Here is a 13,465-nt window from a genome sequence, read left to right as displayed (position 1 = left end):
TCATGCGACAACACTTGTTCTGTAACCTTTAACAGAAAAATGTGATCCATCACTGAAAGCCATTTTCTTCCAGTCATCAGTTGTCCATGATCTATAATAAGTTTCTGCTTCATAGCAGGTGTCAACAGTTTCTTTTTGATAGGTTCTCTTGGCTTCCACCCAACTTCAAGAAGCCTGCGCCATACAGTTGAAGCATCAGTATCAACCCCTGAAGTCAATAAATCTCTTTGAAGGTCCTTACTTGACATTGTTGGATATAACCTACTGTTTCTCAATAGAAGCTGAACAGTACAAGGAGTTGTTTTTCGTTTTCTTCTGCATTTTCCTTTTCTGTGTGGAGAAAGTGATCCAGAATCCTTGTATGCACAAAGAATTCTTGTCACACCCAATTTTCCCACACCAAGAACAGTGGCAGTGACTCTCACAGTCATTGATGTGTCTTCATTAAGACCAACAATTTTTTCCCGTTTCTTCACAGTAATGTCCATTTTCACACTCGCAAAAATGAAAAGTATCCCAGGGTTCAAAGCAACACACACTGTGAAAGACACAAGCTATCAACTGATAAAGCGGTAACCTTTCCCGTTCTAACCAGTCAGAAGTGGTTTGCAAACTGGTTCTTATTAGTCAAGGTCACACTTCACAGAAACCTGAGGTAAACAACTCAGCTTTTTCTATCTGTAACCAACAGAATTTGATTTTTACCAAAATAAGTGCTTGTCACAATTAATTTGCACCCTACTGTATCTGTGACAACAGAAAAAACATTTGAATGTAAATTATTATAGTAAAGACATGTGGATTATAGTAAAAATGAAAGTGATTGTATTTCTGGAAGTAAAAGGAATTCTGTGATGTAGTTCACATATGTTGAATGTTCTCTGTTTTTATCACAGTACAGCTACCTCTTTGATATGAGGCCTTAGTTTCTCTTTGTCCAGAAATTGGCATTTGCCTTGCATGACCAATTTGTCTGTTTCTGGAATTTAATGCAAGAATGTTCATACATGAACATTACTATTCAAACAGGACTGATTGCCTACTTTGTAGTGGAACAAGTCACCAAGGAAGTCAAACAGAATGCTTACATTTTTCAGGCACCATGCATATCTTCATTATTGCATGTTCACATTTGTACTACCCACCTACAAGTTGACAGAGTGCTTATTGGTGGTATCTGTGTGCCATGCCTTGGATTGATGCAGTGTTTTCAGCTAATTTAAAAGCCTAATGAGGTTCAAGCTTGCAGATTGGTTGTAACAAATATGCCCTCCATTCAGTGTTGTTTTCTTCAGAGTAATTCCCTTATGCCTTGAAGCTCCAATTGTGTGAATGAGAGACACAGCGAAGAACTCAGCAGGAAGAAGCAACACATACACATCCGAGGGACCTACACATGAAATAGCAGCAACGACAGAAAGCAGCAGTTTCCCCATTAGATATATTCTAACACATGAAAATGGCCATATTGGCCAAAACATGTTGTGACCTTTAAATTTAAAACTTAAAAATTTTAAACTTTTAAGTTAATAAATAGTTGCATATAAGACTGTAAAATAAGATTTATAATAAAAATGGAAGAGTGCAACAAGATGCTACAGTACAATATTTTACATATGTTTATATTTTTCTCTTCAGAAGCAAGTTTTAGTCACTTTCGGGTAGGTTTCTTTTAGAGTTTTGCCTAGCTGATGCAGAAATTGATGCATATGTGCTGTGCTCTAAAATCTACCATTTTGTAATGAAACAAAAATCTCAGAGAGTACAGCACAACCTCACTTCAAAAATTGTTATTTCTGAGTCACCAGTCATGTATATATATTTGGTAAGTCAAAGAGTGATTAAATGTGGAAGCTAATACATAATCTTGGGTTCATTTTCTTACAGGCAAAACTTCGCTCTTGGAAAGCTCAAGCTCTCTGGGCAAAATTTGACAAGCGAGCTAGTCATAAATGTTACAATAGAGGTAAAGCTTGCCCTAACACACGTGTAAGTACAAATTATAAACTTACAATATGATCTACCTAGGGTAACTAACTTGCATTTTGTTTCATTCATTTAATTGTTATGTTCTGGTAGATTTTGTTATACTAGGTGGTTCAAATATGACCGGGACTGATTTTTTTGTAAACAAGCCGCACTGCGCAGCAGCTGTGCGACCTTGAGAAAGTGAAGCCACAACCTCCATCCTCCCTCCTGTTAGGGTTAGAACCTGTTCAGTCCTGTCTGGAAGTTGCTAGAGTGATGAGAGAACAGAAGGTACCGCGGAGAGTGGAACAACGCTTTGTGATCAAATTCATCGTTGGAGAAAACGTCCCGTCCGCTGAAATTCACCGTAGACTCCAACAACAGTATGAGGAAGAGTGTCTCTGACAGACCCGTGTGTTTGAGTGGTGTCAGTGCTTCAGAGAGGGCAGAGAGTGTGTGGAGAATGAACCACATGATGGTCGGCCGCGAACACCCATCACCAAGCCAAACACTGATTGTGCAGACGTGCTTATTCGTGAGAATAGGCGCTTCACTATCAAGGAACTTGGAGCAATGCTGTCCATCAGTGTTGGTAGTGTAGAATACATCATGAAATACCACCTGCATTATCATATGGTGAATGCACGGTGTGTGCCATGCACTTTGACGGACGTGAACAAAATGGTGCGCATGCAAGTTGCCAGTCATCTCCTACAGCAGTTTGAAGATGAAGTGATGCACTTTTGAAGTCTATAGTGACCACCGATGAAACGTGGGTGCACTACTTCATTCCCAAGTCCCAGCAATCATCATGCGAGTTGCGGCATACCAGTTCTCCCAAACCCAAGAGAGCGCGGAGGAGCCATTCGGCAGGAAAAGTGATGGCAAGATTCTTCTGGGACTGGCAGGGCGTTATCCATGTAGACTTTCTGACAGATGCCAGAACAGTCAATGCAGCTTATTACTCAGACCTCCTGGCAACAGATGTGAAGGAAAAGATCCGATCCAAGCAGAAGAGAGGTGGAAAGCAGGTAGTCTTCCTTCAAGACAATGCACGCCTCCATACGGCCAAAACAACAATGGAAACCCTCTGGAAATTGAAATGGAACCTTCTGGCACATCCGCCGTACAGTCCCGATTTGGCACCAAGTGATTTCTACCTGTTCGGAAGGCTCAAATCAGACTTGCAAGGCATGCGGTTTGTGGACGACGCCGTGATCCAGAATGTTCGGGAATGGATACGCCGCCAGCCACAAAACTTTTTTGAAAAGGGCATCAGGATGCTTCCAGAACGTTGGAAAAAATGTGTTGACTCCGGAGGGGAGTACGTTGAAGACTCACATGTGCAAGTAAGTGTTTGGCAATTTTGGTTTAAAAAAAAATCAGTCCCGGTCTTATTTGAACCACCTTGTACATGTCATTTAATCTCATGTCTGATTTGTACTACAGGTTCATAAAACCTTTTTAAATTGATAGCCATTTCATGGGTTGTAGATATAGTCATATGTAATTCACTTTATAGATCAGAATCTTTGTATTAACAATTTGACTTGTGGCGGTAGCATAGATGGTCGAGGCAAGGAGGCACGCGGCAGCGTAGTTGGTTGAGGCACTATGCTACAAGATGGAAGGTCGCGGGTTCAAGTCCCGATGAGGTCATTGGATTTTTTTCAGTTGACCTCATCCTTTTAGCCACACTATCACCCTGGAGTCCACTCAGCCTCTAACAGAAATGAGTACCAGGAATGTTCTTGGAATATTCTTGGTGGTAAAGGGTGGCCAGTGTGTAAGCCTGATAACCTTGCTGCCATCTATGAGCCGATTGTCTAGAAAATGTGGGAACCTCAACATCTCACAACCCAATGGACCTCCATGGCCTGTTACAGGGATACTTTTACTTTTTTGCTTACTTATTTGATTTGTGGTTTATGAAGTATCAAGTATGTTAGATAGCTTACTCGTTTCTTCGTTACTGTTAAAGGGAGCTTACCAGTGAACCATCTCAGATATTGATCAAAGGGGAGAAAAGCAAACAGTAAAAGTAATGACATCAACAGCAGTAACAGTTCAGTTCATTTTGTAAAGTACTTGACAACAGCAATGAAGCCAGTTACGACGAAGTGCTGTAGAAAAGCTGTAATGAAAGGAAGGCTGTAAACAGACATTAAAAGAATCAGAATGTAAGAAAGCAAAGAAGTAGAAAACAGAAACAACAATAATATTACTACTACCACCACCATTACTATTACTACTACTACTGCCACTAACAATTATGATGATGATGATTCGGTTCAGTTCATTTGTTCAAATGCTTGGCAACAGCCAGAAGCCAGTTACAAGAAGCCACTTGAAAAAGAAAAAATACCTAAATGGTGTTGGTGGTATGTGTGACTGTAGATGGTGTTTGGCTTTTTTCTTGAAATGAGAATTGTGTTAGGAACCCAATAATGCAGGAGGATAACCACATCCATATTTTTTCCCCATCATATAGGCTTTGAATCATTTGTGCATAGTGGTTCACAGTTTTACCACACATTGGGATCCCTATTCAAGTGAACAATTTATATTTTCTTCAGCCCCATTGAGCTGTATCCAGTCAACATGAATGTTGATTCTTCAGATAAATCACCACAGTAATTTCTGAAGAATATATAAGCTCATAGAGAGCATTTAACTTAACATCATTATTAATATTACACCTCATAATTGGTTTATTCCGTTTTTATGAAGGAGAATGTGCAGAGTGAAATGTTTTGATTGTTGGATTCTTTTGGACTGTTTAAGATGAGAGGCAGCTTTTCAGTGCATTGTGTTTATTCAGAAGTTTGAATTGATGGCATTTATGCCCATATACTTTTTCCTTTATTCAAATAATTGAAGAGTACACAACAACTGACTGCCATTATACTGGTATTATGAAATGTTGAAACTTAATTTTGTTGAATAGGTTCTGATCATTGGAGCAGGACCATGTGGCCTTCGTACTGCCATAGAGGCACAGTTGTTGGGGGCAAAGGTTGTGATAGTAGAAAAGCGTGATCGTATCTCCCGGAACAATGTACTTCATCTGTGGCCTTTTGTAATTCAAGATCTCAGAGCACTTGGTGCCAAGAAATTCTTTGGAAAATTCTGTGCCGGTGCCATTGATCATATTAGTAAGTACTGTTAATCAGCAGAAGTTCTGGTATTTCTTATGGACATCACAGAATTAAATTAAAGTTAATATTTTTTGTTCTCTGACTAGGTATTAGGCAGCTGCAATGCATTCTCTTGAAAGTGGCCCTTATTTTGGGAGTTGAAATACATGAAGGAGTTAGTTTTGAACGCCTGCTTCCTCCACCTGATGAGCAATCAGATGAAAGTATGTATGAAGAATCTTAACTTGTTTCTCCACAGGTACATACCATGACTCATTTCCAAACCTTATGCCTTTATTAGAAGATGACAGGTATTCACACCACCCTGCTTCTGCACAGCATACAGTACAAGATTTTGGTTGCAATTTATGTTACAGTTAATGAGTTTTATATAATTTATTATAATACAAATCTCCTTTTACTTATACAGTTATTGACTTTTTTGACATTATCCATCATCTTGTTTTTATTGAAAAAGTATGTTTTGGAAACTGGACTCTGTCCCCACCCTCAGATTATATGGGAAAGTTGTGTTTTTATGTTGTTACTACACAGATCATCATTTTAAGTCTTAGTTTTATCCTCTGTTAGGTCCTATTATAGACTAACTTTGTCAACAAGTGGTGGTCACTCTGTCAGTATAGTTTCCTTGCGGACTACAGGCCACATAGTTTTAGGTCCTATTTGGTATGTGGAAATTTTTGTCTGCTAGAATTTTAATCTTCAATACTTGTATGTATATGTATGTATATCTTCTTTTTTTAGGACCATGTCCTGTCATTGATTTTATAATATTTTCATCTTTCAGAATTTGTCTCATAGTGTTGGCTTCTATTTGGTAGTTCTGTGAATTTATGATCTCTGCCATTAAATTATGATGGTCATGGTGCAGGGCCTCATGTGTGGAGTTTTTGATGTTTGTCTTAATTCCAACTGATGGGTTAGGTTGTGTTTGGTTTGTATATCCTGTCTTGTGTTGGTTGTGATGTTTGGAGATAAGGACTGTCTCTGTTGTTTGGAGCCAACTGAGAAGGCTTTTACCTGAGGATGGAGACAGAGTCCAGTCTTTGAAATATGGTTTTTAAATAAAGGACAGGATGATTGATAATGTCCAAAAATTCAATAATTGCATTAATGTACCTTTGTCACAAACTTCTAAATCTTATTTCCATTTACTGCCTCATACATCTTTATTGCATAGTGCTTAATTTATTAAGCACAGGGACAACTTTGCGTTTGCCTTTACAGTGTCTTAAATATTTAATAGAATATTTGTGACTTTGAATTTGGTTCTCGGTGTCGGGGTGAGAAGTCCACCAAGTCAGTTATGTGTGTGAAATACGTGGTAGAGTCATTAAGTTCGTAGAGTGTGGTTTTATCACATCACATTACAAGGTATTCACATACACTTACGCAGATCCACATCGGCCCTCAAAATAGTTGCCGTTGGCCACTATGCAAGTCTACCAATGTTGGTATAGCTGTTGAAAACATTGCTGAAACATATTGGCAGTAGATTCCCGTACGACACTTTGCAGCCATGCCACGAACTTATTGACTGTGGTAGTATACACAAAGACATTGTCATCAAACATAAATATCTCATGGCCTGCAAATGTTGTAGCCATTTATGTAAATGTATGATAATTTGGTAACTTTCCAGCCTTTTTCTTTTTCTTTGACCTTGTCACTAGGTGAAGGCAGACAGCAACTTTGACTGCCCTGCAGTTATATGAAAAGTATTATATCTCTGTGAGTTCTTATTTTATTGATCTGCTAACTTGAAAATATTATTGCTATTCTTTCGGCTGATTACACTTTCAGATTAAGACTGTCACTTGTATTGAATGAGTGATTGTTTCACATTCAGATTTGTGAGGTAAATTGTGAAACATAGACACTGAAATACTAAAAGTTGGCTGGCAGTACTGCCTTCATATGATGAAATTCAGAGTACTGAATGTTTGGATTGTGATTTATGATATGAGAGTTCCTTGTAGGAGTTGTAGCCTCTGAAAATTCAATAAACCCTTGTTGTAATGGACCAGGGTATAGCAGATTTTGAATATAGCAAAATCTAGCAGTGTGTATTTTTGAATTTTTTGAGATGCTGAGGTGCCAGGAAGGTTTTTGTAGTTAGAAAACTGTTTAAAATAAAAAGGAAACCTTACATAAAAACCTTTATATAATCACATTGTGTATTTCTGTGTTTATTGCATGTATTGGCTGTGTATACTATGATGTAATTCCATGAATACCCCTTCACTCGGTTATGGCGGACATCCGTTATAATGGACACCCTTTCATCCCTATTAGTCCATTAGTTAGTTAGTTATTGGAGAGGGTGGGTTTCCCCATGCACCTAGACCTGTATTGGTCCATTGTGCTTCCCTCTATGATATTCTACCAGTCTCTATATCCTACTGGTACTGGTGCTTACCATCCATCCCGCCCAGCCAGCAAGACTGGCTCTACTGGCTGAGAGGTATCTATAATGCTTCCCCCATCTACCAGAGATATTAGAGACTGCTGTTGGGCGGGAAACGTCCGTAATTTGGCTCAGTGACCTCCTTTGGAGATATGAGGTTCTTTTACGTGCCATAAAGCTACGACACGGGACCCACGGCTTAAAGTCCCTCCCGGAGGACTTGTTCCCTGAATTTTTCCGCCCTTAAAAATTCGACGACCTCCGCCGGGTATTTGAACCTGCGTACTATGAGTCATGAGGTGGGAACATTACCTCTAGGCTACGGAGGCTGCTTATTAGTCCATTATAATGAGGGTTTAGTGTATATTGTATTATGTCTTCTGGTGCTCAGGATTTTCTAGAAAATTGAAATGTATTTCTAGAAAGTACTTGCTGAAATATATTTGTTTACATTTTTCATGTAATGTGCTGTTTAGGGGATACAGAATGACACAAAGAGACATTCAATGGCTAAGATATAAACACGTGTTTGTGTCATAGAAGATTGATGAAACAAATGAGGGTCATTAAAGCATGGTCAGAAAAAAAATCCATGTTGCCAAATACAGCCATAAATGTGTGGCATTTACACCTCTTATCCCACTTTGCAATCATGAGTTATATTAAAATGCAATCATTTATTTTATAATATACATAAATTTCTATTAGAGATTGGATGGAGAGCAGAAGTGAGTCCTGCTGACCATCCAGTTAGTCAGTATGAATTTGATGTCCTCATCGGTGCAGATGGCAAAAGGAACACATTAGATGGTGAGTTGTATTCCAGTTAAACTTAAACAATTTTACACAAGGTGCATATACGTCTGAACCTCAAAATAAAAATTAATGGAAACAGTAATAGGCTAATGCTCTTCTTTGTGGATATTTTCCATTTGCTCTAATTGCTAGAGTAGATGCTATTTTATAAAATTTAAAATGCTTTATTATTCACTATAGTTTAACATCCACAATACTTTAACCATTTCACAGTATCTTTATAAGCACCATTAAGTATTAACTTAATGTGTAAGTTTGGCTTTTTGGAATGTGCTGCCTAGAATGTTGAGGATTTGCCATTGCTTCATCAAAAGTTTAGTTGCCATTTTCAGGGTGAATATTTTAGAGTGGTTGGGAAGCCCATACATAGATCTTGCAGTAGACATTAGGTGGGAGGTTACATCATTCTTGGGCAAAACAAGAGTGGAGTGCTATTCAAAGGGAGTTCCTGCTGCCAAATCTACATAAGGGCTTGTGCCCCCCCCCCAAGAGGCACATTAATATGGTAACTGCAAGTTCTGCTTAAATATTGGGAAACCTCTGAATATTCTATGTGGTTATATTCCACAGAAGCCAAAGTTAAATATTTCACTACAGCCATGAAATCCTGAGAAGAGTAATTGTTAACTGTTACTTCCTATTGTATGTTTGTGTGTTAATATGTGTGCATGTGGACATGCACATTTTGAGCAGGCCCACAAATTTCACCTCATACTTAATGGACTGGCTCTCTATGACAGCTGTAAGACATGAGCCTGTATGGCTGACTTCAGCTATTTTGACAGTTGTGAAATATAGAATAGTTTACCGTAAGACAACGGATGTAATGTACTGTAGGACACCAGCTGTAGTTTACTTATCTGAGAATTATGTGATAATTTTGGGACTTTTTTTTTAGCTCTGGGAATAAAGGATAAGTATTTTGAGTGAGTAAAATAAAATAATTTGCCACTTAGTTGATTAAACAAAAATTTGCAAAGCAAATTCAAAAAGTGTGTGTGAGATGTGTGATGGTTGAAAATGCGTTTGGTAACATATCAGGATTGTCTTTTGCCAGTAGTGCATTCTCCAAATTTCCAATTTATCAGGGATGTTCAAGACACTGATGATGACCCAGTATCATGGCTGAGTGGCTGGCACTTCAGCTTCACATTCAGGAGCTCATGAGTAAAATCTTGGCCCAGACACAGACTACCTTGACTGAGTTTTTTTTATGGTTTTGCTCAGTCCCTTGAGGAAAATGTGGGGACAGTACCTCAAATTAGGCCACAGCTGCTTCTTTCTATGTCTTGTTTAATTCCTTATTCACTAATTACTCTACATTCAACATTAGTATATATTATCAGCTACTGACACCATTGTTAAATAAAGAATAAAATGAACACAGTGATGATTTATCAGTACAGGATTCTAGTACTGGTGGTACATAAATATTATAGAACAGTAATGTGATAATTGATCAACATCACCAGTATTAATGTTGTATTTTAGCATCCTGTTGCACTGATTCATATCCATAATGTGTATATTGTAATGGCCGGATAATAGTCGCTGCGAGGAGCAGCCGAAACAGGAGACGCAGAAAGCACAGCCTCCAAAGAAAAGGAACAGGGGTGCACCGTTAGGCTATTCGGGACGAACAGCCTTAAGGAGGGAGCAGTGTGACATGTTGCGCAATGGAGGGCAACCCCTCCCTCCCCAGCGGTACGTGTCGGCATCGTAGTGCTGACGTCACCCTATGGTAATAGGCAAGTCAACACCCTGCCTTTCTCCCCGCGGCGACGATATGGCGCCAGGCAACAGCGGCACTCATTGTGTAACAGGCAAGCGCTGCGACTATATAAGTGAACCACACTGCCTACGAAGCGAGTTAACGTGTAGCCGTCCCTGGGGACAGTTAAAGTGTATCAGCAGCTGAAGTGAGTTCTCCAGTCAGCAGCCTACAGTTGAGTTGGAATCTAGCCAGCGGTGATTTATGAGTTACGGACGCTTGTGTGAGAATCAGTGATAGTTCGTGTTAACCGAGTAACAATTGGGAGTGTGTGATACAGTTGCACTTGTATAAATCCCGCGTTATAAAAACGTGTAGACTACTGACAAAAGAGTGAACAGATTATTGTGAATAGGTTATAAAGTGTGAAATCCCGCAACAATGTTGTAATTAATTGTAGCTGATACTGGTAGGTTGTTAAATAAACCAATTAATCCGAACGGCGTATTCAGTAATCTAAACACGTTACAATATATTAACTGTCTTTTAGTGCATACAGTTTCACTTGTCACAAGTGCACTAAAAGACGGTTACTATATACACGTTATGGATCACCAGTATTAACACATTGCGGACCGGTTGTTTAAATATTTAAATCATCCTGGGGACCGGGGTTTTTAAGCCTAGCATCCTAACTTGTGCACTGTTCACTTTAAAAATTAATATAAAATCTCATAATTAATTTTATGAACTAAAATTTTTGGAGAACACTTACCAGAGCTCCTAGAAGTGCTTGCACCATATCTGTTCAAATCTCTTACGACTCATGAGTTTGCTGAAAATGGGAATTTCTAAAAATGGGTCTCTTGACCAATAATCCTTCAAAGTATCTCTCTTCGTAAGCCCGATTAGAATGACCATAGCCAAAAATTTTTTCATTTCTGTTGAAGTGACATCCACCCACTTCAACACCTTATAGGTGCGGTCGTACGCCTCACGGTGTTGGAGATAGTATCTGTTAGTCTCCTGACATAACAGGTCAAAGAAACTATCTCCAAAAAACAGTGACACAACTTCAGACACATCCGTTGGGTCCGATGGCATCCGCTTCACCCCCTGGATCACCAGTAAACCTACCCAAAGTGGGGGGTTTTGTCCACTTTACCCCATGTGGCTGTCCCGGTACTCGCACTTTCATCGGAGCTCTCACTTTCACTGGACACAATATTTTGGGGGGCCCTGTGGCCCCTGTCACTGTCACTTTCACTGAGGCTGGCCTCGCTATCAGAAGACGAAGCAGTTGGCAAATCTGATAGCTCATCGGAGAACAAATCTAATATTTCTTGTTCTCTGAGAGAATGCTTCTCCTGCAACTGCTTTCGTCTCTGATCCATGTGGCACTGCTAACTTCCTGGTTCATACATGGAAGCTTGGACTCGAACAGAGGCTTTTTTCTATAGGGTGTGACAGGAAATGAGCGTGATCATGTTACTGGCTAAGCTAGCAAAGATTCCCGAGGTCAACTATGCAGTAGTTATGATGCAACATGGCCACACAGCAAGATATAGTCGGTTTCAACATAACGCATCAGAAAAGGGCCAGTTGGCCCGCCCGGTCCGCAACGCTATAGAAATGTAGAGGGCCAATCGGCCCTTCTGGTCCTGAATGTGTTAATGTGAAAATTTATGGGTAAGGTTGTTGATCCAGAAGCATTTTAACAATAAAAGGTGCTCACAGGACTATTTATTTATTTTTGTTGTCTGTTTGAAGGATTCAAGAGAAAGGAATTTAGAGGAAAGCTTGCCATTGCCATCACAGCAAATTTCATAAACCGTCGCACAGAAGCAGAAGCTCGTGTTGAAGAAATCAGTGGAGTTGCATTCATTTTCAACCAGAAATTCTTCAAAGATTTATATGAAGCCACTGGAATTGATTTGGAAAACATAGTATATTATAAAGATGAAACCCACTATTTTGTTATGACAGCAAAGAAACATAGCCTAATTGATAAAGGAGTGATTTTACAGGTAATTAAAACTATTTTACCATATTTTGTACATAGTCAAATAAGAAACCTATTTTCTTTTACTGAATTTGAAAACATAAATGAGAGTTAAATATTTGTCTTGTATTGTTATATCCATCTAAGAAACGTTCACATTAGTAAAGTAAGAAGGGTATACACCAAATGACATTATAAATAAGTTTTGTTTTACAGCATCTCAGTGATTGATAGAGCATAATGTTATAGCAAAGTTCTCTGGACTGCCAAATTATTTTTATTGTAATGAAAGACTATAAAATTGTTGAATTTGAAGTACTGGGTGACGGGGCCTAATAAAATATTGTATGATAAACTGGCTTTCTTCTGTGCGTGACACATGCTAGTTTATTTTGATCCTTCAGGTTTTGTATGTATGCTTCAGGGGCTGATTCTCCTTAGCCTTTATTTTCCATAAAACCAAGCTCTTGCACGACACCGTTATGATATTAGTGATGTAATCCAGGAATGTAAGCCCCTTATTCAAAAGGGATTATAGAATATTCATAAGCAGTATGTTAGTAATAAATTGCAATTATATTCCTGAGTTTTAAATTGTGATCCAAATTTTCAGCAGCTATGTGTTATTGGAGACTGGGTATATTTTAGGCTTTTCTTTAGTGACACGTTTTCATCATGGGTAAATTTTTCATCTACCAGCTGAAGAGTGTCTTTAATGCGTGTGCATTTTGCAAAAACAAATTTGATGACTGCATGTTATTCCTCACAAATTGAATTTCTAGCAATAGGCAGTCTCTGAAATACACCCTCTTTGCATGAGCTTTACATTGTTACTGATGACTTAGGTTAGTTCAGACTCACATAGGGAAACAGTAAAAATATACAGGTGGTGTGTGGATGTAATGCCAACCTTTGATGGTAATAAGGCTCTTGTAACCACAAGTGAGCAGAACTTACTTTTCAAGTGCATCTTGTATAACTCTTGTTGATAAATTTAAATATGGATTATTTTACATTGTCCTTGAGTTTGTTTTTTGTATATGTAACAAAGAACATTATAATAAATTATATGGAATATACTGTACTGATTATTGATATATGGAGCAGTTACTGTCAAACTGGCTGTAACTGCTTTTGTTACTGAGATTGAGTCTTTGTGTATTTGTTACTTTATGGTAACACCACCAGTGACAGTACTGCTCTCACTCACCTTTTCTCTACTGAGCTGCACTACACTGAACAGACAACTAGAAGAGTTGATAACTCACCTACTGACTTACTTTCTTGCTCACTCACCGACAAATGACACTGAACTGAACACCAAAATCTCACTCACTTCCCTTCCACTCTTCTCTTCCGCCTGACTGCCTGCACGGAGAACAAGATGCTGACTGATCCACTGT

At 38.8% G+C, this 13,465-nt stretch overlaps 1 protein-coding gene across 7 annotated transcripts in view; it reads left to right on the top strand.

Annotated features, from left to right (window-relative positions):
* LOC111868080 (F-actin-monooxygenase Mical) overlaps positions 1-13,465 on the top strand; it is a 136,494-nt gene that overhangs the window by 37,505 nt on the left and 85,524 nt on the right. For all 7 annotated transcript variants that reach the window (XM_023858456.2, XM_023858458.2, XM_023858457.2 and 4 more), the window contains 5 exons: positions 1,888-1,989; positions 4,916-5,123; positions 5,213-5,329; positions 8,242-8,343; positions 11,831-12,087. In XM_023858456.2, the coding sequence (XP_023714224.1) occupies positions 1,888-1,989; positions 4,916-5,123; positions 5,213-5,329; positions 8,242-8,343; positions 11,831-12,087 (786 nt within the window). The remainder of the gene's footprint in view (positions 1-1,887; positions 1,990-4,915; positions 5,124-5,212; positions 5,330-8,241; positions 8,344-11,830; positions 12,088-13,465) is intronic.

Source organism: Cryptotermes secundus, unplaced genomic scaffold (assembly GCF_002891405.2).
Source record: "Cryptotermes secundus unplaced genomic scaffold, Csec_1.0 scaffold925, whole genome shotgun sequence".
NCBI lineage: Eukaryota > Metazoa > Arthropoda > Insecta > Blattodea > Kalotermitidae > Cryptotermes > Cryptotermes secundus.
This window is presented reverse-complemented; position numbering and strand designations above follow the sequence as displayed.